Genomic DNA, 27,534 nt, shown 5'->3' with positions numbered 1-27,534 from the left:
ACTTGACTGGACTAGCTTGTTTTTTTTTTTTTTGGTATTTTCTTGAAACATGAAGGTTAAGATTTGGGACTTGCTTATGACTTGCACAGACAGTATGTGGCTTACACCCACCTCTGTATTCTATGCCCTGTAATCACAATTTACCTTCTAATTTCCTTGTGAACGTCGTAATGGTCAGTCAGTCGTCGCATTTTCCTCAAAATGGTCGCCTCGTCTTCCGCGGCCTCCTCTTTACTTAAAGCTGCATTAGACGATTAGATCATTAACTGTTTCAATTTAACGATTGACTAAAAATAAAAGCTCAAATAGGGCACCTTCATGAACAGTGAGTTCGGCTTTACAGGACACGGAGCCTGCCAGGTTCCTCGCAGTGCAGGTGTACACCCCTGAATCCTCTGGGCAAGCATTAAGGACCACCAAGGAACATTCATTATCGTCATACACAAATGTATAATGGCTGCCCTCGGACAGTAAAATATCACTCTGAAACAAGCAGAGGAGATGAGATAAGTTTGAGCAATTCCGTTTAAGATAGGCCAGATTTCATGTCGTCTAAAGGACTGCAAACTACAAACCTTGAACCAGAGTATGTCGGGAATCGGACGCCCTTCTACAACCACAGCAAACCGAGGAGTCTCCCCAGTGCAAACATCAATATCCTCCATTATAGTCTCAAATGTTGGGGGAGCTTTGGATAGAGTGAGATTAGGAATGTGTTACAAAGGCACTAAGTAGAGTGCAAACTTCCACGAGGTGGATAACTGTTGTCTCCTCTCTACCTTACAATCACTCAAGATCTGGTACCTATCCCAGATGACTTCAGCCAACAGGATGATTGCTCAACGCTGCAATCTCAGCGAATGTTAAAAATAGACAACTATTCACATTCACACCATTTCTGAGTAGAAACTGTACGCAATCTTCCTGCACAAATAAGGGTGACTTGAACCACGACAGAGTATAACACCACATTTTATTATCATCACCTACACTGTACAATTCACACCTGAAATTTTGGGAGTACAGCACCCCACAGATTCACATTTTTTATCATTTTTTTCATTTTTCGTTTTTGGTGAGTAATCAACACTACAAATGCTTATTGGTGGTTAATTATGATTGCTGTCAATTATCTGTGGATTTTCACTATCCACTGTCTGGCCTGCTCCTTATTCCCCACTAATTGTGGGGTTCTCACTCTATTGAAGTGAAATTGTATTCATTCAGAAATTTATAGGCAGGTACTCTGCCCGTTTTAAGGGGGCGATGAAATAAGCAAACGGATCAAACCCAAAGCTCAGGTAGAAAAAAGTGTGAGCTGTTGGCAGGTCAAGATGTCGTTTTTAGGCCTCGCTCCATGTGTTGCATATGAAGTCTATTCAAGACAAGCAAAATATATAGTGCAGCTTACCTGCCATTTCCACATTGAACGTGCAGCTGTCGCTCCCGTGCTTGTTGGACGCAACAAACATCAACTCTCCAATGTCGGCGCTCTTCACTTTCATCAGCTTCAACGTGTGCTGATCGTCATCGGGCATTGTCATTTCATACACGCCTCGCTTATTGTCCAAAACCGCTCCCCTCCTGAAGATGTAGTTTGTATCACATACCACAAATAATGCTGTACCATAGGTTTGACAATGGTGGACTGTCATTGAGAATCTACACAGAAATTTTACAGGGGATATCTATCCAGTCATCAATTTTTTAATAGCACTTATCCTCGTTTGGGTCGTGGTTGGATGGCCAATTAGTGCAGAGTACACACGGAGGGGACACTCATGCTCACATTTATACAGTATTGGCAATCTAGAGTCTTCAATCAACCAAACCTGAATGTCATTAGAAATGTGGAAGGGAGCTAAGATTTCAAACATCAAACCAAAGAATTGAGGCAGTCAACGTCATAGCCACCATGCAGCCCGACAGGAGATATTAACACCCTGTGAAAACGTATTTGGCTAATTTACAGAATCCGCCCCCCAAACAGAGTTCCTCAGACCATGATTTAGCCGCGAGGCTGAGTGAGGACTGGCTATTTTTAAGCTACACTGTGTGAAACACTGTCATTCTATTATCAAAAGGTATGCAATGATGCCTTGAGTTCCATTAGCTACACAGCTTAGCATTTGTAGTGGGGTTGTATTTGGCGATGCATTTGCTGCATGTAATTGTGTGTGAAGTGCTGCATCCACCAGCGAAAACACTTCTGTTGTCATTACGTTGAATTTTTCCACACTGGCTTCAGCTTCAACAAATAGAATATCCTTGCCTTGTTCAAAACCTACCACCATCTACCCTGGTTGCCATGGTAACAAGAGCTGGAGTCAGCCTTGCAGATATCGTAGAGGGACCACCCCTCAGATTAAAAGAAGCTCTGATCGCAAACCAATTGCAAGATACATATATAGTCAATCATTCACACTGACGCCTAAGGGTGATTTAGAGTTTCCAATTAACCGACTATGCGTGTTTTTGGAACGTGGGAGGAAACCGTCATACCCAGAAGAAACCCACACAGCCACAGGGAGAACATGCACACTCCACACAGGTGAGGTGAGAGTCAAAGCCGTGTCCTCTGATCAGTGAAGCAAATGTGTTCACCGGTCAATACATACTGATTCATAGATATCCATCTATTTTCCAAGCCACTTACCCTCACAATTTATTTAAAACAAAATAAAATGTAACTTTATTAGAATGTATTTATTTGTTTATTTTTACATATTGTCTTGAGAAGTGGTGTCAAGGTGAATGACTGGTTAGAGCATCTGCCACACCGTTCTGAGGACCGGAGTTTAAATCGCGGCTTCACCCGCGTGGAGTTTGGATGTTCTCCCTGTGCCTGTGGGTTTTCTCCGGGTACTCGAGTTTCCTCCCACATTGCAAAAACACGCATGATAGCTTAATTGTCTAAATTGACTGTAGGTGTGAATGTGAGTGTCAATGGTTGTTTGTTTATGTGTGCCCTGTGCTTGCCTGGCAACCAGTTCAGGGTGTGCTCCTGGGTAGACTCCAGCACTCCCGTGACCCTTGTGATGAAAAGTGGCTCAGAAAATGGATGAGTGGATGTCTTAAGAAGAAACAACCTCTGACAGTACCTTTTCCAGATGCCGACAGCGTTGACATGATTGATGGTCATGGTGATGGTTACCGACTGGTTTTCCATCACATAAACAATTTCGGGTTTATCTATGATCACCGGAGCTTCTTGAAGATAGGGACCTTTAAACCAAAGCATAGAGTTCTTTTGTTGAAGCAGTTGTCACAGGAAGACTGGATGCTTTCAAGTGACAAAAGCTCTACCTCGGTCTAGCAGTTGCACTGGGTCTGTGGCAGGTGAGGGTTTGCTCAAGGCCTTGGAGGCCATGGTTAAGACCCTGAATGAATAGCGCACACCTTTGGACAATGTACTAATGGTGTAGGTGGTCTCCTTCAGACCCGATGCAATAATTGTCCACTGGATGGACCCAAGGGCTTGTTGCTGGATAGCGTACATCAAGGAGTTTGGTTCTAAGTGAAAAGAACAACTGAAATGTACGCTGTACAATGATGGCACAAAATAATGTCTTTTCAGGAATGTGTCATTTTCTATCTGGAAAAATGTTTTTTGCTTACCAGTGGAAGGGTCTAGTCTCCTTGGTTTCTTCCAGCTCAGGGTTATCACTTTACCGGTGATAGACTTTATGACTGGAGTCCCATCTGGAGGATCAGGCAGGATATCTGAAAATGATATAATTGTGGACATCAATCTCATTAAATGAAATTGGCATTACACACGTTACACACCACTGACCATTAAGCCATGTCCACATCCATCCATGGCAAATTCTTATTGTGTATCATTTTTAAAAAATAGTGTGCATTTAATATTCAACCAATTACTATCAACCTAATTATCCATCCCTACCATATCTTTTAGCCAATTATGATATCAAATAAAAGGTGCACTATTTCAGCAAATGTTATAGACTGTTTAAAATTCACTTGTTCAAGAACCTTATTAAACTGTGACTTTAATGTCAAAATACTTTAACTTTTTATTTGGAAAACAACCGGTAATCATGTAAAATGACAACCTTTTATAACTCCCAAGAAAATGTTATGCTCTTGTAAGGATAACAACTTCTCTTATTGAAAAAATGTGATATTGTTGCTGTCACATTATACAGTAACTTGTTTTCCCTCACAAATATGGTATTTAGAGTTACACATCATAGTTATGTTTATGGATATTAGGAGTGTGAAATGGTTAAAACATTCACCCAAGAAACAGTTCATTGAACCCCAAAATCTTGAGAACCCCGCATCTATAATTGGAAATACATTTATATATATAAAAAAAAAAAAAGAAGAAGAAGAGAGACTTACCTGTGACATAGAGATGAGAGTAGCAAGTGGCCTTGCCTATTTTGTTAGAGATGACACTCTTATAGACACCCCCATGGACATGACTCACTGAGCGGATGACCAAACTGTGGACATCGCGAACTAATTGAATGGGGAAAAAACAGTGCAAGGGTGAGACGGTATAATGCTGGTGTCGAGCAGAATCCTCACATCTCACCGGGAGCATAGTGTAAACGTTGCCTAACGTTGTGTCTTTTAGTTTTTTGCTAAACACTTACATTGTGTCATCTTTCTGTCCTCTGTACTTTCAATTCTTTTGCCATTGTGAAACCAGGCAATGGTGGGATATGGCAATCCGGCCACTTTACATTTGAGAACAGCCTCCTTTCCCTCGATGACATCCAGATCATAAAGGGGCTTGATGAAGTCGGGCATTGTGAAACGCTCAACTTCATTCTCAGGGACCTCAGGCTCTTCTGGAATGGATGGCATCTTCTCCAGTTTAGCCCTGGATCAAAAACGAATGTTATAAATGAAGCTAATGTCACAACATCCATTAAAATTGTTTGATTATAAGCCTACATCTGTGAGGAGATGGCTGGCCGTGGCTCTTGTATGTAGAGTTCAGCAGAACATTCAGCCTCGCCGTGACTGTTGGTCGCTGTCACAGTATAGAAACCTTCATCGTCATTGGTCACGTGAGAGATAATGAGGGAGTGACGGCCATTCTCCCGAAGAATGCGAATGTCCTCACTTTCGATGAGTGGGTGATCTGCTGAAAAACAGCATTCTGTTATAACCCTAATTGCCAACTACAGTGCTACAAGTGTGCCATGACAGGTCATTGTGCGCCATTGAAAACCAAAATCCAATCCGATTTCATTTAATTGGTCCAAAAAAACTATTGTTATTTTTTACTCCAAATAATTATCTATTTTTTCCAGAAATGGGCAGCATGTCAGACAACTGGTTAGCACGTCTGCTTCACAGGTGTGAGGACCGAGTTTTAAATGCCGGGCCTACCTCTGTGAAGTTTGCATGTTCTCCCCACGCATGCGTGGGTTTTCTCTGGGTGCTGTGGTTTTCTCCCACATCACGAAAAACATTCGTGCTAAGTTGGTTTAAGACTTTAAATTGCCCTTCAGCGTGAATATGAGTGTGAATTAATATGTGCCTTCCAATTGACGGTCGAGCAGTCAGGGTAGATGGGGTCTACCCCATATCTCACCCAAAGATAATTGGGATAAGCTCCGGCACGCCTTTGATGATGAGATGATGAAAGTAAGATGATCGTGATCCAAGCATTTATACAGTACTTTTTGTTTGGTGTTCTGCTTTCAGATTTTTCAAGAGTAAAATATGTGCCTTGGTTGGGAAACACTCTGCTATACATCAAATGTCTTTGATCTAAAATGAAACCTAAATTGAGACCAATGACAAGTCTGCAAACATTTTTTGGAAACCTTACCAAAGTGAGTCCAGATGACCTTTGGAGGTGGGGTCCCGCTGACTTTGCAGTCAAATCGAGCATTGCGGCCCTCGATGACTTCCAGAACATCCAGTTTGCGAGTAAATAGAGGTTCAATTGAGGGAATCACTCTTAATTTTCCACATGAAGTAATTTCCTCTGGGGTGCATAAAAGAAAGTATCAAGTGTAACTCAGGTTTTCCTTTGATAATAAGTATGTCATGAATTCCAAGATCTTTATAAAAAATGCAGTGTCCTATAACTCTTGACAGACAATTTATTGAAACACTTGGGAACTTTTTAAAAATGTTTGAAAAAAAAAACACATGTCTGATTTAATATGCATACCTTTAGCTGTGCTCACTTTGCAGGTGTACGTGCCACTATCATCCTCATGGACTGAATCAAGCAGGAGGCGACATTTTCTTCCATCAAAGTGCATTTTGCAGTTAAGCAATGCAGGCTGGATCAGTTTCCCATCTGCCAGCCAGTCTACATCTGTGTCTTGCGGCCCAATGACGTGACACTCAAATAACACACTCTCGCCTGCGTTTGCTGTGATGTCTTTCACCGGGCGGATGACAGCCAAGCTTGGCTCAACTGGTGGTGCTGGGTGTAAATAAAAAAGAGTCATCCATAAATATTTCAGACAACAAGGGCAAAAATGAAAAAAAAAAACAACAGTAGCAGAAAAAAAAAGTTTCTCATTGAAGATTTTATCACTCTGTGGACTGGGAAGGCAGTCATAGTCCCTTTGAGGAAGGGACGCGACAATCGGCAAATAGAACAAGTCTGGACAGGAGCAGTGAGTCAGACAATGTTACCAGCAAGTAGGAGTGGCAATGCAGTTCCAATCAAGGAAGGGAGTTCTATACTGTGCGAGAAGTGGAAAATAGGACAGGACAAGATATGTACGGTCAGCCAGACAATGCAACCGCTCTGTAGTAGGAATACCGATGTGCCAATCATGCAAGGCAGTGCTACACCCTGTGAAGAAATGATTCCATGAAAGGTGAAGAGGATAAGACACAAGCGAGGACAGCACCACTTAGTCAAGCAGTCTTACTGATGTGGGCTGGAAGTGGTTATACCGTGAAGGCACTGCTATACTATGTGAAGAAGCGATATGATGAGTAGCAAATAGGATAGGACGAGACTGGACAGAAACTGTGAGAATGATTGTTTTGGTGGAAGTGGCTACGCAAAGCCAATCTGGAAAGGCAGTGGTAATTCTTTTGAGGAAGGGATGTGAGGAGGGGCAACAAGTATGGCATAGGATAGGACAGAATCAGTAACCCAGACTGTGTCACAGGTGGGTTTGGTGCTAATCTGGAAAGACTCTGACGTGACAGATGAGGGACATGACAATTAGAAAATAGGATAGGATAGGATAGGATAGGATACGATAGGAGAGGAGAGGATAGGATAGAACAGGAGAGGAGCAGTGACCAGAGAGTGCTAATTGTGAGGGGCACTAGTGCATTTTTGTAACATTACCTTTTACCTCCAGCTTCCCTTCACACTGTTTTGTTCCAAACTCATTAATGATTTTACATGTGTAAATCCCAGCATCTGACTTCAGCGCCGACTTAATGGTCATTTCAAAAGTTTCGTTATCCGTCTCTCGCACAATATGGCGGGGGCCACTTTTAACTGTAATTCTGTCTCTCAACCTACAAGAGTAAAACAGAACTGCATATCAATTCAAGCTCTGGAACGACAGCGTACATGGTTGACAGAACCTACCAATACAGCAAAGGTTTTGGTTGACCAGTTATTCGTACAGACATGGTGACTTCCTGTCCTTCAACAACAGCCTGGTCAGTCATTGTTACCTGTTTGTCAAGGAAAAATCACAACTCAATGTAGGTACAGAATCCCTATAAATAGGAACAGACACACTTGCAAAATTCCCATGCCTCAGATGAACACAAACTTAATGAATACTGAACAGACAATATTCCAAAATCTCTACTCAGGTCTCACCAGGAATGCAGGAGTTTTCTTGAATATGGTGTCAGGTGTCCTCATCAGCTGTTGTGAACTAAAATCCGTGGCTTCCTCCAGGGGGCTGAGGTATTCCTCGTCTGATGTGATGGGACTGCTGATATCCATCGGAACACCCAGGATACCCTTAGGCTCCTGAATGGGTTCTACCAAATTGCACATTAATGAAATCTGATGATAGGTAAAGTCTTTTCTGTCTTTTATTGTTGTTGTTTTTATAAATACACATTATCATTATTCTAAGAACCCCTTGACATTAACTCCATTGTTAAATGTCGAATGCAAACAATAACAGATATTCACCGAGACAAGCAACGACGCCTGAGTGAGCAATTTAGCGATTCAGGTTTGCGCTTTGTTGCTATGGTAACTATAAGTGTCGTTGGTGAAATGGAATATATTTGACATACAACTGGATGAAGGAAATAATAGAGCAAGAGAGGATGCAAGGAAAAACACATTTGGACATAGTCATTGTCTAATTAATGAAAATAAACTATAACATTTTTTATATTTTTCAATATACAAAAAGTATGTAAGATTGAATGGAATTTATGAAATTCAGAAAAATAACAATGCTCAAAATTCTGTTCATGTGTAAACAGGACATACCTTCTTTAATTACGAGTGTGGCATTACTGGTCAGTTTGCCTTCCTGGTTGACAGCTGTTACACTGTAGTTTCCACCGTCGTGCTTTTGAACAGCTTTTATGAGTAGACTATGTCTTTCGCCTTCCACTTTGATGACATAATTCGAAAAGCTGGTGACTTCCAAGTTTTCTTTTGTCCAGGTTACTTCAACACAATTATAATCAGGCAAGTTAAACATCTTAAATTTTGGGCAATGTCCATTAACAAAAGGTGACATATGATGGAAAGTGTACATTAGTTTTACTTTGTCTCATTCTGAAAAATGTGTCCTGAAGCAAACTGTTCTGAATTATGGCGCTTCAATGGAGTCGACTGCCACTACACCCGCCTTTAAATATAATTTTGTCAGGCTATGGCCAGACTAAATGGAAGCCCGATCATATCAAAGCCAAAAGAAAACCAGAGCGATGCCTGTGAACATTCTCATTCATCCACATCATTTCATTCTCAGTGCATTGAATCTATCGTAATGTGACTGTTCTGGTAAGCACAGGTGCACTATTAGCATAGATTAGCGTCCAAAATGTATTGCTCATCCATTTTGTAATGATAGGTTGGAAACTGTTTAGTTTGTGTGTTCGTTCCAATGCTCTAGCTTGACATCAAAGTAGCAAATTCACTCCAAAACTAGTGTGACAAGTGGATGTTAAGTGTGCTGTAATTATTTATCCTTTTGTACTTGTGTTTTTGAACAACGAATGTCATTGCCAGAGAACTAGGAATGGTTTCAAGTTTGGGGGCGAGTTCCCTTCAAGGACAGTGTTACTGTACAAAGTATTGTGTGATACCTTCAGGAATAGGATTGCCAGAAATGTTACATTTCAGTAGCACATCTGAGCCACATTTGGCGACCGTATCTTGAAGGGGAACCTCAAACACGGGCGCTTCCATTGGGTCCTCTTCGGCAGAAACATAGGAATCATCTGAAGAATCTGTAGTGTCATAGAGGGTAAACATAAGTCTAATAGTAACTTCAAGTGGAACAATGTAGACTGGAAAAGGATGAAGCAGTATCACACCCATTTCATGAGACATTGGTCGTGGGCGACGGTGCTTGACTTTGGTCTTCTGCAGTTGCCTTTTGGCCGGTTGAGTTTCATTTGTTACCACAGGAACAGCCTCACTTTCCACAACAATCGTAGGGATTCTTATATTTGGGGCTTGTTTCAAGAGGTCCACCTTCATTTTTTCATCTAGTAAATTGGCTTGTATCTTCCTAGAAGGGTTGGGAGGGGTTTGAAGGCCAGTATCTTGAACAGGAATTGCACATTTTTGTACTATTGGACTTTCAGGCCAGTTTTTTTCAAGTTTTCTCATTGTCATTTCTATTGGTGTCTTTCTTTCTGAGGTCTCATTGCGTGGTATCTGCATCAGAAATTCAGGGCTATTCGGAGATGAAACTCTTTGTACAAGTGAACTCTGGAGGCTCCTTTCAGGTTTTTGGTCAGTCATATCCAAATTACGTGGTGAGTCTTCCATTTGTAGATGGAATAATGCTGGTGATGATGACCTCTGAATTACTTCTATAACTGGGCTGACTTGATTCAACTGTCGAGGTGATCGTACTCCTGGCAAGTCTGAAAGCTGCATTGACTCTGTGGTGTCTTTTACGTTGGTGATACCAGTACTTGTACTGTTTTGGATTTGTGAATGCAACTGCTCAAGTGTTTTCTGTCCTGGATTGAGTCCTTTTTGCTCTTTTTCCCACTGAGATCTTTCCCTTTCCTGGAGTTTCTGAAGGACCTGTGGGGGAATAGGTTCGATTTTCTTGAAAGGCTGGCGCTGTCTCGCCTTCAAAGTGAGTTGTTCTGTTGAAAACGATTTCTTCAAATGGGGTTTACCAACAAGCTTCTTGATGCGCTGTAACTCCTCAGTAAACTTGTTTTCAATGTCTTGGACCTTTTGAGAATAGCGAGGCTTCTCCTCAAGCGAAGCAGCCCTCTGTTTGAACATGAATCTACGTTCGGCTGCGTCTTCTTTGAGAGCCTCCCTCAGATCTTCTCTAGAACTTTCCCTTGAGATACCCAAACGACTACCTCCATCATCCGAGTCGACGGAACCCGCTCTATTGAACCCTGCCCAGGATCTCCCTGATATGGAACCTTCAGTAAATTCCAGGCTTCGCCTTCTTTCTTCCAAGTCACGAACCTTCTCAAAAACTTTTGAACTTGCCCTGGTAAGTTTTGGGGATGGCTTGGGGGTGAACTCTTTTCGAGAGTACTCGCTCAGTGGAGTTTGTGGTCGTGAATCCTGGGTGTTATTTGAGGATTTGGGCATTTTAATCTTTTCTTCAAACTCTGCGGGTACTGTGTCTTGATATTCTGCTGGCACAGCAACTTTTTTCTGCAAGCTGAGAGGTGTTGTTGAACCAGAGCGACTTGCCATTGGAGAGGTGGAGGGACGTTTGGCAAGTCTTGGGGATTGGGGTGGGAGAACCTCTGATGGAGAACCCCTTGGAGAATCATTTGACTGACTCCTAAAACACCAGTTGTGCTATCATCAGCAGATAGTAGATTACAGGTAAAACATTTCAAAATATCTCTTAAAAGTTAACAGTGAATGGTTCAATTTATAAATCTTTCTTGCCTTGTTTTAGTGACCTCTTTCTGTGTTCTGGTTTCATCATCTGCATGCTTGTCCATCACTACATTTCAAAACATGGAAATATAAGATTTGATTTGTTGATTTGATGACCTCTCATATGTGTGTAATAGAGATCAGTGTTTCCAAGAATGTTTGAGACAAGGTGGATACCTGAGTGCACTGCATGGTCCTCATAATCCACACTATTGTCATTGGTCTCAAATTGGTCTTCGTCGTCACTGCTGTCTGATTCTAAAATGCATAAAAATTAAAAGAGGATAACACAAAAATTTTGCAAAAACTGCTAACAAATCATTCTTTTTCAGGATCTGGCAAATCTGTGAAAACGACAGGCCTGAGTTAAAAGAAAGGAACATTTTTTTTAAATTGTTTTTAAATACAGTTCCTTTCAAACCATGTTTTCTTCTGATTTGTTCATGGTGAGAGGGAAGGCAGTCACTGGTGGTCCTTAAAATAGAAAGAATCGCTGAGTCATTGGCACCCGATCAGTTCTCGTGGGGTATCACTTCACAGTAGGTGAGATTATATAAACAAGGGTATTTCTTTTTCACCAACAGTGAAAACAGCACATTATTGCCTTAATCTGTGCAAATGTAAAGAACACTGGCACATATAACGACAATATCAATACAAAATCAGCACAATACAATTTTTGTATTTACATCATATACAGTAACTATGCACAACCCACAGAATTGATCCAATCTAAATAATGAACCAGGGCTATTATTTCAACTACAAAAATATTTTGAAATGTAAAATATATTGGACAGAAACTGTGTTGTTCATTATTTACCACAAACCTCGACTCCCCAAAAGATACCTGTATTGGAGGCCAGTTTATTTATGTCTTGTAGTTTTTCAGTTGACAACAAGACGAATTTGAGACAAGTGATGAACTTTTCTTGGGAATTTATGTCTACTTCTTTGCAAAATTTATCAGATCAGAATGATTTTTTTGAGAGGGGGGAATAACAGACTAAATCTTCTGATATTCAAAAGTGAAAAGAAAGGAACAAACAAATATGACTCCCATCAGTATCTTCACAAAATGCATGCTCTATCGGGTTTAAACGTGGAGATTTATGTGGCCAGTCGAAAACCTTCTCCCTCTAGACCTCAGTGAAGACTTATTTTCATCATCTTCTGCAAACATTAGATACCTTCACTCCCTCTCAAATTTCTCACTTCTAATCATTTATATAGAATGTGAAATAAAAAGTGGAGGAAGAGGAATACAGAGGGATACTGTGGAATTATTGATTACTGGTTACAGCAGTCTCATTTGTCAGAGATGATTTGGTCAATGCATTTATCAAGGCACTCCAGCAAATCTAACACTGCCAGATGTGAATTCAAGTATCTAGGAGTATTTTTCAATAGCTATTTACCATATCAGCTGGACAAACCAGGTGACTTGACTTTACTGACTACGTGACTTTTCCCAGTAAAGTACTAATCATACGATCGGACGGCACCCATTATTCTGGACAGTGTAGAAGGCCAATTACTACTTAACATTGAAGTTCCAAATTAGTTTGATTGAGCTGGGATATTCTATTTACCTTCATTAGCGGGTTCCATTAGCTGTGAATCATATTATTGTTGAAATTATGCTTGAAAATAATTCAATCATAACTTTCAGATGTCCAGTGGTGTCTTGAGATACAAATTTAATTTATTCTGTACCAATGCTTGTAACGCTAAACACATTTCAAATCATCTTTCCGTAATGAAAAAAATGGAAATGCCATTAATCCATTCCAGCTGCATATAAAAAGCAGCAAAAGTGTGTAATGCTTTTTAAAGAAGGAAAAATGCACTGTTATGGTTGTACTTTATAAAAACATATTAAAATAACGAGTATATATATATATATATAATATATATATATATATATATATATATATATATATATATATATATATATATATATAGAATAGAATAGAATATAAAGAATTCAATTGCTCGCAAGTGAAGTGAAACAATTGGTCAAATAATGGCTTCCAAAAAAAATCTCAGGTGGAGTCTATTCACTTGTACCTCAATGCACCACTGTACTGTATCTAGTTTTTTTTTTAAATTAAAATACTGAAATGAATTGTGTTCCATAATATCCTAACTATTTGAGATGCTTCCACAATGTATACATAGTATATACATCTATACATGGTGGCCAACAGTATTTTTTTTTAACTTAGAAGAAATCCTACAGAGTAAGGACCCAAATAAAGTTCCACATTCTATAACTACTACAAGTGCATTTCAGAGCAACTCTAATCTAAATTATCCTGAATTCTATAATCTCAATCTACAATCTGACAAAAAGTAAATAATCAATAGGCTTAGTTTTCAAAGAGAACACGACCTGCTTTATTTATGATTTTAGCGTGAGGGAGTTAGCCAGAATACCTGGAGAAGGAAAAAAACATACAAGAGTGAGGGGAACATGCAAAATTTACGTATAAAGACAGTGGGCAAAATTTAAACCCAGAACTTCAAAATTGTGAGGCACATATGGTGAACACAACTTGCTAAAACTTCCACAAAAAATCTACAAAAATCATAAGAAATTGTTACACTAGTATATGTGTGTGTGTGTGTATAGCAATATATATATTTATACATCAACATATCTAAAACAAGAGCTGTAAAATGAACGTAATTCTAAATCACTTGCCTGATCACTATTTCAGTTTACATGGAAACTCCCGGTGTAGCCTCCAGTGGTCTTTTTTGTCTTGGCTTACACTCAGCGCAACAAGGAATTCCCCAAACCTTTAGAGGGGATTCCGGGCTGTCACCACAAGCCTAAAATTCTCAACAGGTATTTTCCTGGTTCGAGAAAAAAAATATATCTTAAAAAAAAAAAACCTCGCTCAATTACAAAATTGACTGAATCAAATGCTGAGATGGAGAGAAGGCACTTGATTCATTATGTAACAAGTTCCACCTCAGAGCCTCTGCATTTCTTCCGCTGGGAGAATCCGTTTATGAGCGGCATTGATGAAAAGCCTCCTTTCGTATGTGGAAATGTCTCCTGAATACATATTATCCACCCCCCCACCACCACCACCGCTCCTCCTCCTCCTCCTCGGCCGCCGCCTGTCCACACAGTGGCCAGCGACAGTGTGAGCATCCTCCCCCGCTGCGTTCCACCCTACAGGCAGCGCACATCCACAGGCAGGAGAACAGTGGGAGTGAGCCAGCCCTCCTGAGATTTGTCCTCCACAGCATTGGTTGACATTTCTCATGATTTTTCCCTTTCCTTGCCGCTCGTCTGCGTCTAATTCCTCGGCTGGTGCGATGCCGCTTTGTGGAAGAGAGAGAGGCGGGAAATGCACTGCCAGAAACCTACACGGTGCTCTTTGCACTTCTGCTTTCCGGAACACTGTCAGAGCTCGTACCTGGATATCTTGGTGCCATAGACCAGTAATTGACAGCAACTGTGCCATGAGAGCTCATTAGATGTCCTGTGGGAAATTGTTCAAATTCACCTAATTTGTCGGAAAATGATTTATTTATGACAAGTAATATTTTTGTTCATCTATCTATCCATCCATCCATCCATCCATTATCTACCGCTTTTCCTGGTCGGGTCGTGGGGGAATTAGCTCCAGCAAGGATACCCAGACTTCTCTTTCCCCAGCCACTTCCAGCTCTTCCGGTGGGATCCCGAGGCATTCCCAAGCCAACCGAGAGACATAGTCTCTCCAGCATGTCCTGGGTCGTCCTCAGGGTCTCTTTCCAGTAGGACATGCCAGGAACAACTCACCAGGGAGGCGTCGAGAAGGCATCCGAATCAGATGCCCCAGCCATCTCATCTGGCTCCTCTCAATGCGGAGGAGTAGCTGCTCGACACTGACCAAGCTTCTCACCCTATTTTTAAGGGAGAGCCCGGACACCCAGCGTAGGAAACTCATTTCAGCCGCTTGTATCCGGGATCTTGTTCTTTCGGTCACGACCCACAGCTCATGCCCATAGGTGAGGGTAGGAACGTAGACTGACTGGTAAATTGAAAGCTTCGACTTTCGACTTAGCTCCCTCTTTACCACAACGGACAGGTACAAAGTCCGCATCACTGCAGATGCTTCACCGATCCGTTTGTCGATCTCCCGCTCCATTTTTCCCTCACTCGTGAACAAGACCCCAAGATACTTGAACTCCTCCACTTGGGGAAGGATCTCATCCCCGACCCGGAGAGGGCACGCCACCCTTTTCCGACTGAGGATGTACTGATTCTCATCCCAGCCGCTTCACACTGCATCTATGTCAGTAACATATTATGACTAGCCAGAACAATTCAATCGTAAAGAAACGTAATTTCGCTTGGCTGCTCAGTTGTGAGTTAGCTGTGCTTAGCATCCATAACGAGGCCTCTTTACCATTCCAGCTTGCAGTTAGCGAGCTAATGATGTCTACACCCCGAAATTGCGTCCTCACCGGATGTTTCAATTTACAGAACAGCTTGGTGATATTATCAAGAAAAAGAGAAAATAAAAAAACGATCAACTGACTTTTTAAGCACACTAGCAGATGGCAAGTTACACATTAAAACTGCCAGCTGACGCATTTTATGACGGATACTTTTGTAAACTTTTACCAGACAACATGACTTCTGGGGTAACTTGATACTATTGAAAGGGGCAGTGCCGACTGACTACCTGGGCTTCCTCCTACTGTCCCGCTGTAGTCCAGTGCCATTTTCGGGTGTGACATTAAATCAACAACAATGAGCGTAAGTTGGCTTGTGTGTTTATTTTTATGATTATAGTCCACAATAACCATTCACTTTTGAAGTTGAGGCTCCTAATATGATTTTACATTGCACAGTAAAACCTATCACCCCCTCAGTATGTTTGATTCCTTTTGGCGCGTCCATTGGACACGTGTTTGCGTGATATATGTGTGACATTCTATTACATTTGGCGATGATTGCCAGTAAAATACAAACGCCATAATAGTCTGGCATGTCGGTCAGATGTTACCACTAAACTTAGATTGTAATCGATTGTTATGTGTCATAATGGCATCATTTTCCCATATTCTATCCACTTTTATGTTCCAGTTTCACTCCAATTGACCGTTGCCAACATGTGGAAGTTAAAAAAAAAGAGCTATTAAGGACCGACATCTTTCCTGGGTCATGAAAAAGAGTTTGGCTGACTGTCTCATCATTTTTCACGCTTGGGAAGACAACACAGACATTGAGAGTGGAATCCAATGAAATCCACTTGTTAGGGACAAAATGTATTTTGGATGCAGAGTTAGGTGTGATATGCTACTGATTTTTTAAATATTGGTCATGATTGTGGAATGTTGACATCTCTGTATATTTTTAGGTGGTACTTGGCAGAAAAGCTTTGAGGACCACTGATTAAAACAGTAAATGTACCAAAACTATCATTGCAAAACACTTGAGTATAACTTCAAACTCATCTTACCTTTGAAAATAAATGGTTAAAAAATATTTGACTTCTACAAATGCATGCAGGTATGGTTGTACATGTACATCTGGTGAAGACGTAATGTAACTTCATCTCACAACCTAGGCTAAACCCAATACATTGTACAAGAGTTGGGTTTCCAGAAGTACCTGCCCACTCATGAAGTGTGAAACTAAAGAGCACATTATTGTTATTATTATTATTATTGTTAACTCCCTATTTGTGAAATAGTGTTGTATTGAGAGTGATTATTCAGAATTTTGCCGAATTGTCATCACCCTGTATCTACTTTATGCGCCACGTGTACAGATCCTAACAGTAGTTGAGAAATGTATGAAATACAGTGTATTAAGTGTTGCGTCCACAGATGAAAATGCTTTTATTGTCTTTAATAGTGCTCACTTTTTTTTCTTCACATTGGCTCCACAAGAAGAAGGCGCTTGCCTCATTCAATTCCCTAGCTCCTCTCCCAGTCGTCATGGTAACAAAAGCCGTACTCTCCACTAGCTTCGCAATAGAGTGGCCCGGGTGACCAGTAACTCATTTTCATGAGAAAGGGCCACCCCCTCAAAACAGATTCATTTCTGGGAGGCTAAAAAAAAAAAGCCATCTGCAACAAATTTTGATGCAAGTGGCATTTTGATCAAATAAATTCACAGAAATGTTATCAAAACACACGGGAACTGTTCTATATATATATTTGTGTGCAGAACTGCTGGTAAAATAAGATGCATGAGACATTTACTCTGAGAAAAAAAAAATTGCATTTTTGCCCACCTTTAGCCCTTTGCGTCAATGCCGTATCAGTCTATCGAATAGGTTAATGTCTTTGTGTATGTGTAATCCAGGCCATCCCATTTTTTAAACACTATTTTACAATGCAGATCAACTTTAAACTGGGTCAATTTATCTTGCAAAAACCCAGGAGGGTTAAGTCAATCTCGAGCAGGGTGGTTTCCACAGTGTAAAAAAAACGCCACCTGTTGAGTCAGACGTACGTCCCAAGAGGAATACGCTATGTTGACGATGGCGTCCAAGCACATTGGAGAAGAGCCATCATGGCTGAGAGCCACACTGACATTTTCACGATTTCCAAGCAGAGAGCTATCACAGAGACTATTAAAAGATCAAAGTACAATGTGTCACTACATAAACAAATATCCTGACTTTTAAGAAACGCAGGGTTGGAATGAGAAATGATCAAGATTGAAATCCTCATTCATATCTGTGTGGGGACATTTTTGTGTGGGATTCCTCTAGGTACAGTACTCTGATTGCCTTCCACATCTCCAAAACATGGTTATCATGGAAACTGAAGAATAAATTGTCCATAGGTGTGAATGCAAGTGACTGTGGGGACCAGTCCATCGGAGTTGGTCACGTTTTGAGGTGTCACAACAAAGCTGAAACCTTGACAATTTTTGCAAGTGTGTGTATCCCCCAAAAGTCATTCTGTAGTACTCACTGATGAGAATTCTTCTGTGACATCAGTTTCTCCCAATTAAAACAAAATTGGGTGGACATGTCCAGTGTTGGAAAAGTTCATTTTCTATGCAAACAGGAGGAAAGATCAGTTCACTGTTCCAAAAATGATCTAGCTCAGTTCATAGTTAATAATTCAAAATTTGGAACTAAAAATTAAAGTAAAAATGAACAAGTTTATAGTAACTTTTTTAAATATATATATATATGTCCTGGGATGTTCCCCTCAAAGTACTGACCAATCATTTTCCCATTGTTGCCACCCATATTAGCTAGCTGAATATTTCACCCTACATGAGAAAAAATGTGTTGCATGAACGTATTGATTTTTTAAAAATATGGAATTAAAATAAAATCAGGAGCTGTGTCCTCAATGGGTAAACAAAAACAAGCATCACAGTACAGTATATGAGCCATGGTGAAAGGACATTGATAACTTTGCATTCATTGCCGCTCTATCTATCCTTGAATTACAAAACAAAATAAATTCCGTCATCACAGCGTGATTGAACAGCTGTAAGTATTCTGATATTTTCCAAGCAAGTCTTTACAATTATCTGCCACTGTATGTTACTGTCACGAGCACGCAGTGAGGGACAGAGCCCAAATGCAGGACTCCGAGGCAAGGAATGATGTGAGGGTGGTTTTAATTCAGGCAGAGGTCACACACATCTAAGCAGCCCAAAAAGGCGGAAGCACAAAAACACGTGGCAAAAACTCAAAGTCCAATAACCCTGAAACAAGGTCTAAATTACAAGGCAAAGCTTGGAAGGCAGAGGCACAAAAATATGAGGGTACAGGCAGGGACAAAAACATGAAAAGAGGTCTGATGACTATGGTGGCACAGGAATGCTGTAACGAGGGGAATACACTACAATACGCTTGTGTACTCACACACACGATGATGCTGTGTCCAACACACACAAACACAACAAACTGGCCCATGCAAGAGACAAACTCAAGGCTTAAATGCCTGGTCTAATTGACCCCTCCGTAGAAATTGCGCAATCCGCGTCACTGACCAATCAGAGGCCAGAGATCTGCATAAACTACACCCCTTTTTTGGACCCGCAGTTTTCTCAGGCAACGCTGGATATTCCAGTATAGCTTCTGTTGGCATTTTATCGCGTATTTGGGTTCTTTAACAATAGATATGGTTAAGAGGTGTAGTCACGGACTTTATAATAGTGACAACACGTATCCTGAAAGGCTAGTTGGTGGAGTTCAATTTGTACCCTTTCCAAAACCGAAGACCCAGTACAAAAAATGTCTTTGATGGATCAAACTTTGTGAAAGACCGCATCATCAACTGAATCCATCTAAAATCAACCGGAACAGAAGAGCGAGTACGAAAAATGTCTTCGATGGATCAAACTTTGTGGAAGACCGCATCATCAACTGAATCCATCAACTGGAACAGATATGTTTGCAAGAAGGTAAGTCCTATATTTGATTTTCAATACATGTCTCATATAAATGAATTAGCAGTTCTTTGCTTGCATAATATAGCTTCGTGTGAATGATTGTCACACTTGATCTGTGTTGAGCGATATTTTGCGATGATCTGACTGCACAAACGTGTCTCTGTTCGGCGGTGAGCTAAGCTAAACCGGACTAGCAGTCCTAAAAGCCTTCGACGTGCACCAAAACACCAAGACTGAAAGAAGGAAGAAGTAGTGATTGTCGTACTCAGTCGGGACTTACGTAGGTTCGGCACTAATTCAAGAATTATTATTGAGGGGAGCGCGTGACGTTACACAAAGAAAACGAGAGAAACAACTCCTAAATCAAGCCTCGCCTTCTTCTTTTCCTTCATACGGTGGTTCACAAACGGCTATACAGATACACATAGAGATTCTGCATACAAGTGTGATATGTAACACGAAAAGAGGAAACTGTCAATGACGAATTCGTCTTTGGGTTATAATATATTATATTATGTGGCTTCTCGGTCTTCCTCTGACTCTGGCACGTCAGCGCACGTGGCGTTACGTCACTTCAGGAGGCGGGGTTAAGTGCCCTGTACGGAGGGGTCAATTTGTGTCAATACAGCACAGTTGTGGGGCTTCTGCTAGAGGCAACTCCGCCCAGGGCTGTGGCTTGCCCATGCAGTTACAAACGACCCGACGAAGAACACGTTCACTCCCATTTACAAACTGTCCCTGAACGCACCACCCATTCTCACGTACAGTAGCTGTGACATTGTCTTGTATAAATGGTATCCATGGCCCCAGTGAGTTCGATGCCACAAATGGCATATATCTGCCAATATATGAAGGCTCATACTGCATACCGTATGACATGCCCCAAATCTGTGACTCGAGAATGAAAATGAGCTGATGTTTGATTAACCTTGTTCCCACATTTACCCATTCACACACCAATAAGTGACTGCTGTCATGCCGTCTGGGAGCAAATTAGGGTTCAGTGCCTTGCCCAAGAACATTTTGACATGTTGACAGTTGGAGCAGGGATTTTCGCCAGCTACCCTTTGGTCACTGGGCGACCAACTCGACATACTGAGCCACAGCCGCCCAGCCAGGATTCAGAGCAAAAAGGTAAGTACTTGACCACCAAACAAGTGGCTGTGTGTGCACTCCTGAGGTCTACGGTAAACATCCATCCATTTTCCAAAGCGCTTATCCTCACAAGGGTTATTGTTACCTAATTTAAAACAGCCTACCTGACATAATAGAACAAATTACTGTATAATCCTTTCACATGTGGTCAAGGACAAACATAGCTGCCAGTGCACTGTAATAAAGTAAACATGTACCAAGAACATTCATATACTAACTGTAACGGCGACAACCGATGCCCAGAGACTCAACACATAGACTGGTTTACAACAGCCAGCTGCACTCTCATTTGCTAAGGCTCACATCACTCACCAGGACACGCTCCATATTTTGGAGCCAAATACAGATACATACAGTACATCCACCCAACGTTCCATCTAATTTTTGACGTGTCTGAGCAAACACGCTAAGCCCGTGAGCGCTCCCTTTGACCACTGTGAGCAACATCAGGCGTATGCACTGTGGTCAGATCGGTGTTATCCATTGAAGTTACATCCCTCATTAAAAGATTCAGATTACAGCATTTACATTACCATCAGAAAATTTTAAGAACAATTGTATTTGTGTTTTTGCAAACTTGCAATGAAAATGTCAACAAACAAAAAATAGACAAAAAAAAAGACAACTATGAACTGTAAATTTGAAATGTCGCTTCCAGCTCTGTTTCATTTATTTATTTTTAACCCACAATGATATCCCCGTCTGTTTTTCTTTGTGTAAAACTGAATTATTGCTTGCAGAATATCTTTACAATGCATGTTGAAGGCTGAATGATGCTACCAAACAGTTTTAAGATTAATGTTATGAGGTCTCCTATTTTAAAAATACAGAATTAGCTTTTTCTGCACTTGTCTGTGCTTTCATCCTCTATCAGGCTACGCCAAGGTGGAATTTTACCATTATACACCATCTCATCCTGTACTTTCTACATTGGCTTCAGACCAGACCTTTTTTACTCAATAAAGAGAAAATCTCGTCCAGTTTCACCAATTTTTCTTTATTATTATTATTATTATTATTATTCATTAAATCAACAGCACTTTTTCCTTTTTTTTTTTTTTTTTTTACTTTTGCCATTATTATCTAGAGTAAAGATAAGCAGCATGTCTTACTCGACTTTGCTCTACGTTGCCCAGACTGTTTCTAACTAAAACTCTTGTGGTGGGTGGGGTGTTTGTAATTATGAGTGTACTCCTTTAAGAGCAGGAGGTGGGCGGTGTCAGGTAAACAAGGAAGTAGAGTGTGTGGCATGTGGTTTGTTTGAGACCGCGTGCTGCTGTATTGAAAAAAAAAAAGTCAGGCTGTGGTTCACTGCGCTGGATCGGTTTTCATGTGCGCTGAGTGTGCGCTACAAGTGCGCAATTGCGCAGATGCACAGCTTAGGGGGAACATAGCATGCATCCCACATGCATATTTTGTAGCGGTATTATGCATAAAGCTTTAATACACACACAAATGTATATATGAAGAATGGAATGTATGTATGGTCTCTATTTTGGAGATTTTTTTCTGTCGTGGGTGTTCTTGAACATAACTCCCGTCATAAACTCGGGATAACAATCTGGTCATTAGCTTTGCAAGTGATAGTTGAACGGTCTCAGCATCAATCAGCAGTCAGTCTCAGCATACAGCCTATATTTCTGATGGTAAGCTGATCCAGTTATTACATTTGCTAGTGATTCCTCTCTTCACATAGTTCTGACTCTTCAAGTTACACGTAAGTAGGTATATAAAAATAGCCTGGACAAATAATGTAAGTCTTCGAAATATAGACAAAGCCTTGACAATGTGGGGTTTAGCTGGTGTGGGTCTCCAAAAATATCTCATCAGGTTGTGGAAATACTTCCCGCATCATTAAAGAATGTATCATTGTACTGAATAAACTGACCATTTGAAGGGAGAAACAGTTGTACTGGGCTCGGGATAAAATTAGTGCTGATGTCTTCCCATGTAACAGGAGAGACGCCGGGCTGCGAACATCCCAAAAAAAATCTTAGGCCTGGCACATTCCGCTATATAAATAACTACAGAGTCGGTGGACGCGGAGGCAGCCAAGCGAGACATTTTGGAGGTGGGAGAGAAAGAGAGAAAGAAATGTTTAGGCAGTGTGGTTGAGTGATGGGACAGCTGTAAACCACACACATGGCAAATCAGCCGGGTACTGAATCAAGCTGAAGGTTAAAGTGGGGGGAACTTTTGAGACCGATTGACCAACTACATTTCAATGGTGGCAGCTTGTTTTAGACACTCAGGATGTTGTTTAAGCACTCATTTTATGTCTTAGCTGTACACAGTGTTGGGAAAGTTCATTATCTACACAAACCACGTCAATGTTCAGTTCATCATTCCAAAAATGAACTGGCTCAGTTCATAGTTCATGATTCAAAATTTGGAACTAAGTTCACTGTTCCAAAGATGAAAAAAGTCAAAGTTCTTGAACTTGAAAAAATGAAAATGAACTTGACACCAGAGCGTATTCTCGATAACGTTCATCAGGCAGAAATTGATTTAATTCAGTTCCCGTTTGGGCAAAATATCAACAAGCTCATGAAACTTTTGTTCATTTCACTTTTTCAGTTACACTTTACGTTGGCTTTATAGGTTCAAATTCTTAACAAGTGATTCTGAGATTCCTTTTATTCACACTTGGAGCTGTCTTATCTATCCTGCTTGCGGTATAAAGTGTTCAATACCCGCTTGGGTGTGAATGGCTACTTGTCTACAGTCTCAAGGTTTCTATGCTCTGCAAATTGAATTGATGTCACATTTCTAAAAGAGTAGGACTTACAAAATGGGAGTGACTTTACTATGTGAATGCAAGTATGAATGGTTGTTTTTTTCTTTCTGTATGTGCATGATCAACTGCAAATACCATAAGCGGACATATATTATATAATTTATTCTATCGCTGATGGCTTTGTGCATCATTGCTAACTAACATTATTAAAATACTGCTAACGTTCATTCCAATTATCCTGGATGAAATAGTTTGGTCATAAAGTTGTCATCCATAACTTTGCTGAGATGAAAGAAACTTTTTTTTAGAAAGGAATTTTTGCTCTAAAATAGTTTTATATTAATTTGGAAGTGTTAGAAGTAAGTTTGTTCAAATCGGTTAGTGTGTACCTCTGAGGAAAAACAATCAATTTCTGAAGTATTTCTTACGGTCTTTTGAGCTTTGATTATGTCATTCCTGAGCATACTCTGATCAGCAAAATATTTTGAGAGGTGTAGCACTAAATTCCAGTTTGTGACGGTGTCAAAGCCGCTGCTTTGACAAATGACTTGGCCCAGATGAAAGTGCACCGCGCATATCGGCTCCGGCACTTTTGCTCTTGTTCTGCAGCGCTCAGCATGACTTTGGAAAAGAGATTCACTTTTCAAATGAGATGTGCTTTTCCTGCTGAGAGAGTCGTTGCAAAATGCATTGGCTAGATGCGTCGCGGCATAACAGTTCAATCAGCTAAGACTTTTTATTGGAAAAAGACTGAGTGCTGGTGTATTTCAGGCTTTTAGAACTTTCTGGGTTTTACAGGGCAGATTTTTTTTTTTCCAAGGACCGCTTCACAATCCAGATGGCAAGTATTAGTATTGTGTGTATCCATTAAGCCGTGGGAAGTATTTATTCAAAGATTTCAATCCAATTAATCAAGACTTGTTTAAGTGAAAGGAACTTGACCAGAGTGTATTAAATCAGATTAAATATATAACTATTGTTGAGCACATGTCTCTGTTTGCATGGCTACAAAGATAATTAACAACTATAGGGATTTGGTCCCTACCTTTATTTTCAGCAATGTTTCAACCACTTCAGCAACTACATTTCAAAAAAGTGACTAATGCAAGTTTAATTTCCGCAACAACAAAAAAATAGACAACCGGAATGGAATCATTTTCACATTTTTTTCTGAAAATGTGCAAAGGCAAGGTGCACATTCATAATTTACAAAAGCACTGATTACTTATCCATGTCGGAAACTTTTGACCTGAGGTATGTGTTTCCAAGCTGCACATATTTCAGGCCACAGTTTGTGAGACCCAGTTTGGAACCACTGGTGTATATGATTGTAAGACAGGAGGGTAATCTTGTTCAAACTGCTCTAAATGTCATAAGTACTTGTACTTGCACGACTCTTATAAGGAATAGTTCCTATAAACAGAAATGTCTCTTGGTCTTTCTTCTTGTTGCTTTTTTGTTCTTTGTTCTGAATGTTGTACCAGGGCGGCACTGACTGCCGGGGAAAAAGTACTTGTGTGTTTTTCCACCAAATATGCCAATAAAGCTGATTCTGATTCTGATTCAGGGCTATTTCGTTCCTAACTTAAATCAAGTGGACTGGTGTCCATGAATGAAACCATAGTTGGGAAAACTAATCATGGAAGAGGAACAGACTCAAAAGCAAAAACACAAAGAGTAGGAGCAGTAACAGTGGTAAAAGTAGTCGTAGTCGTTGTAGTAGTAGTAATAGTCGTGTATTTTGGTGGTCTCAAGCTCGACCACACAGTAAGTTCCCCTGGGGAGTTACTAAAAAAAATAAAATAACCCCAGACACCATCCATCCATCCATTTTCTGAACCGCTTATCCTCGAGTCTCGCAAGAGTGCTGGAGCCTATCCCAGCTATCATCGGGCAGGAGGTAGGGTACACCCTGAATTGGTAGCCAGCCAATCTCAGGCCACAGAGAGACAGACAACATTTGCACTCGCAATCACACCTTGGGGCAATTTAGAATGTCCAACCACAGTGGCTGGAGACAACACCACTTTTAATAAATTAGACAAAAACTTTTTGGACAAGACTGTCATAACAGGATGCACACAAAAAATCTCAAGGACAAATGTCCAAAATCGAACAGAAAGTTGACCATTTTGGTTTGAAGATTTTGGGAAATTTCCATGGATCATACTTTGTCCAGGTTGGGAAAATCAGCACCACACACCAGTTTCACTGATCAACACAAAATCGGGTGGATACATCTAAGTCTCATAACAGGATGCATTATCCAGCCATCTATTTTCTGAGCTGCTTATCCTCACAAGGGTCACAGGAGTGCAAGGACATATCTCCGCTATCTTCTGGCAAGAGGCAGGGTACACCCTGAACCGGTTGCCAGCCAATCGCAGAGCACATATAAACAAACGACCATTTACACTCACATTTACACTTATGGACAATTCTTTGCTTAATCTATCAAGCATGTTTTTGGGATGTGGGAGAACATGCAAAACTCCACATAGGCGGGGCCAGGATTTGAACCCCAGACCTCAAACCTGTGAATAATAAGGATGAGAATTGATGGGTATTTCAGAGAAGTGTCGTTACCTTCGCCTAGATCCAAGACCGCTAGAACAGCACTGCTCCTAACCTCCCCCAGGTGGTTATTGGCAATGCAGGTGTAGAGGCCAGCATCAGTGGGTTTGCAATCCCTAATCCATAGGCCGCCGTATTCCTGGTTCTCCATGTTGAGGAGCTCATCGTTGTGGTACCAGTACAGGGAAGGCTGGGGGTCTCCAGAAACAGCCACCTTAAGCCGGATGTCACAACCCGTCCCGACGGCGGCATTTCGCATTTTGCGCGTGAAAACCGGCGGAGTCGGGCTCAGATGAGAGGGTCCTCTGGGCTCGGCAAACACTCGCTCCGGGCTCACTTTCGAACGTTTGGGTGGGACGGCGGGGCTTGGGGGATCCACTGTTTCACCTGGCCCTGTCTTTGGGGATTTGTTCCCATCTAATTTTTTCATAGTGACTTTAAAAGAGGGATTGTATGGCTGAGACACTTACTAAATTTAAAAAAACTGGAGTGATCTATAGTTACATCTTTTATTTTTTTATTCATTAAACTCTCTCAAATGTCTTTGCTGCTGAAGTAAACCACAAAAAAAAAAGTTACCTGGTGAATCAGGAGAAAGAGTAAGTGCCACTCTCTGACACAGCGGTATATTTAGTGCGAGACCCTTTGGATCATGTTGCATTAAGAGCTCCGTTGACTTCCTTTCTCTTGAAAGTGACGACCGTTTCTTTTTGGCCCTGAGCTTTCGGTCACCAGTCCCAGTAAATGTAAGTCTTCCGTGAGTTTTTCCCCAATAGCCTGCAAGTCTTGCTTGGTTTCTGGTGGTGAGTGTCAAGCCGGTGTCCAGTAGATTGGACAGTGCCCCCCCCTTCCCTTTTCCCATGAGTTAATCCGCCCCATGCATGATCCCCCCCGCACCCAACACCGCCACCTCTGCCAGTTTGTCGGGGGAAATGACCAGCAAGCCTTACAATGGCAGCTGCCATATGCTCGGGTCCCACCCCCTTTGTCATTTTTAGCCAACCTGGGGTCATTGGAACATGTGAGGTGGGTGCGACAACCCGAACTCGGCAAAGCAGAGTGGGTGGTGGGTCCGGGACGGTTATCATATTTAAGGAGGTTGTCAAATGACATAGGTTCTGTGTTCAGAACAGTTACAAAACAAAGAGAGAAAAAAATAACTGGAAATGTACAAATACCGTAACTTGGTACTCAAGTAAAAGGACTGCTACTTGAATGACATTTTACTTAAAGGTGACATATTTTGCACATTTTAGTGGCTTGTAAACAGATACTGAAGTTGAGCTTCTGGAATGCTTGTACACCAATCAAGTGTGAAATTAAACAACTGAATGAATCTTTAGTTTTCTATTTATTTCTGAAAATGTGTTAGTGAATGAATAACTTATATATTATATGTACATTATACACCGTACTGCTCAGTGATGTCAAACTGGGGGGGGGGGGGGACCTGTCCCAGGGTCCTGGGTGTCCGACAAGGGGGCCCAAAAGAAGTAACCCACATCCAGGTTGACAAATAACTGATGAAGAATAATTTTATGGGGGCCCAGAATCAGGTGACAAGCCCTGAAACTGTTTTCCTCCTTAGGGTCACATGTGATCTTTGGGCAAGAAATGGAGTACATCTTGTTCTGG

The 27,534-nt window shown here is 41.0% G+C and overlaps 1 protein-coding gene across 1 annotated transcript in view; it reads right to left on the bottom strand.

Moving 5' to 3' along the window:
* spegb (striated muscle enriched protein kinase b) overlaps positions 1-26,329 on the bottom strand; it is a 41,212-nt gene extending 14,883 nt beyond the window's left edge. The window contains exons 1-21 of the mRNA XM_061841479.1: positions 25,912-26,329; positions 11,231-11,311; positions 11,063-11,120; positions 9,496-10,952; positions 9,265-9,408; positions 8,438-8,620; positions 7,805-7,971; positions 7,565-7,653; positions 7,316-7,491; positions 6,167-6,427; positions 5,819-5,977; positions 4,933-5,125; positions 4,629-4,858; positions 4,372-4,491; positions 3,619-3,723; positions 3,307-3,513; positions 3,102-3,225; positions 1,412-1,584; positions 576-688; positions 315-483; positions 145-241 (exon numbers count right to left, since the gene is read on the bottom strand). Coding sequence (XP_061697463.1) covers positions 145-241; positions 315-483; positions 576-688; positions 1,412-1,584; positions 3,102-3,225; positions 3,307-3,513; positions 3,619-3,723; positions 4,372-4,491; positions 4,629-4,858; positions 4,933-5,125; positions 5,819-5,977; positions 6,167-6,427; positions 7,316-7,491; positions 7,565-7,653; positions 7,805-7,971; positions 8,438-8,620; positions 9,265-9,408; positions 9,496-10,952; positions 11,063-11,120; positions 11,231-11,311; positions 25,912-26,329 — 4,724 coding nt within the window. The remainder of the gene's footprint in view (positions 1-144; positions 242-314; positions 484-575; positions 689-1,411; positions 1,585-3,101; positions 3,226-3,306; positions 3,514-3,618; positions 3,724-4,371; positions 4,492-4,628; positions 4,859-4,932; positions 5,126-5,818; positions 5,978-6,166; positions 6,428-7,315; positions 7,492-7,564; positions 7,654-7,804; positions 7,972-8,437; positions 8,621-9,264; positions 9,409-9,495; positions 10,953-11,062; positions 11,121-11,230; positions 11,312-25,911) is intronic.
* Between the last annotated feature and the right edge of the window lie 1,205 nt (positions 26,330-27,534).

The sequence above is a fragment of the Syngnathoides biaculeatus genome, chromosome 14 (genome assembly GCF_019802595.1).
Source record: "Syngnathoides biaculeatus isolate LvHL_M chromosome 14, ASM1980259v1, whole genome shotgun sequence".
Taxonomy (NCBI): Eukaryota; Metazoa; Chordata; class Actinopteri; order Syngnathiformes; family Syngnathidae; genus Syngnathoides; species Syngnathoides biaculeatus.
The sequence above is the reverse complement of the archived record's forward strand: the minus strand, read 5'-3'. Positions and strand labels throughout refer to the sequence as shown.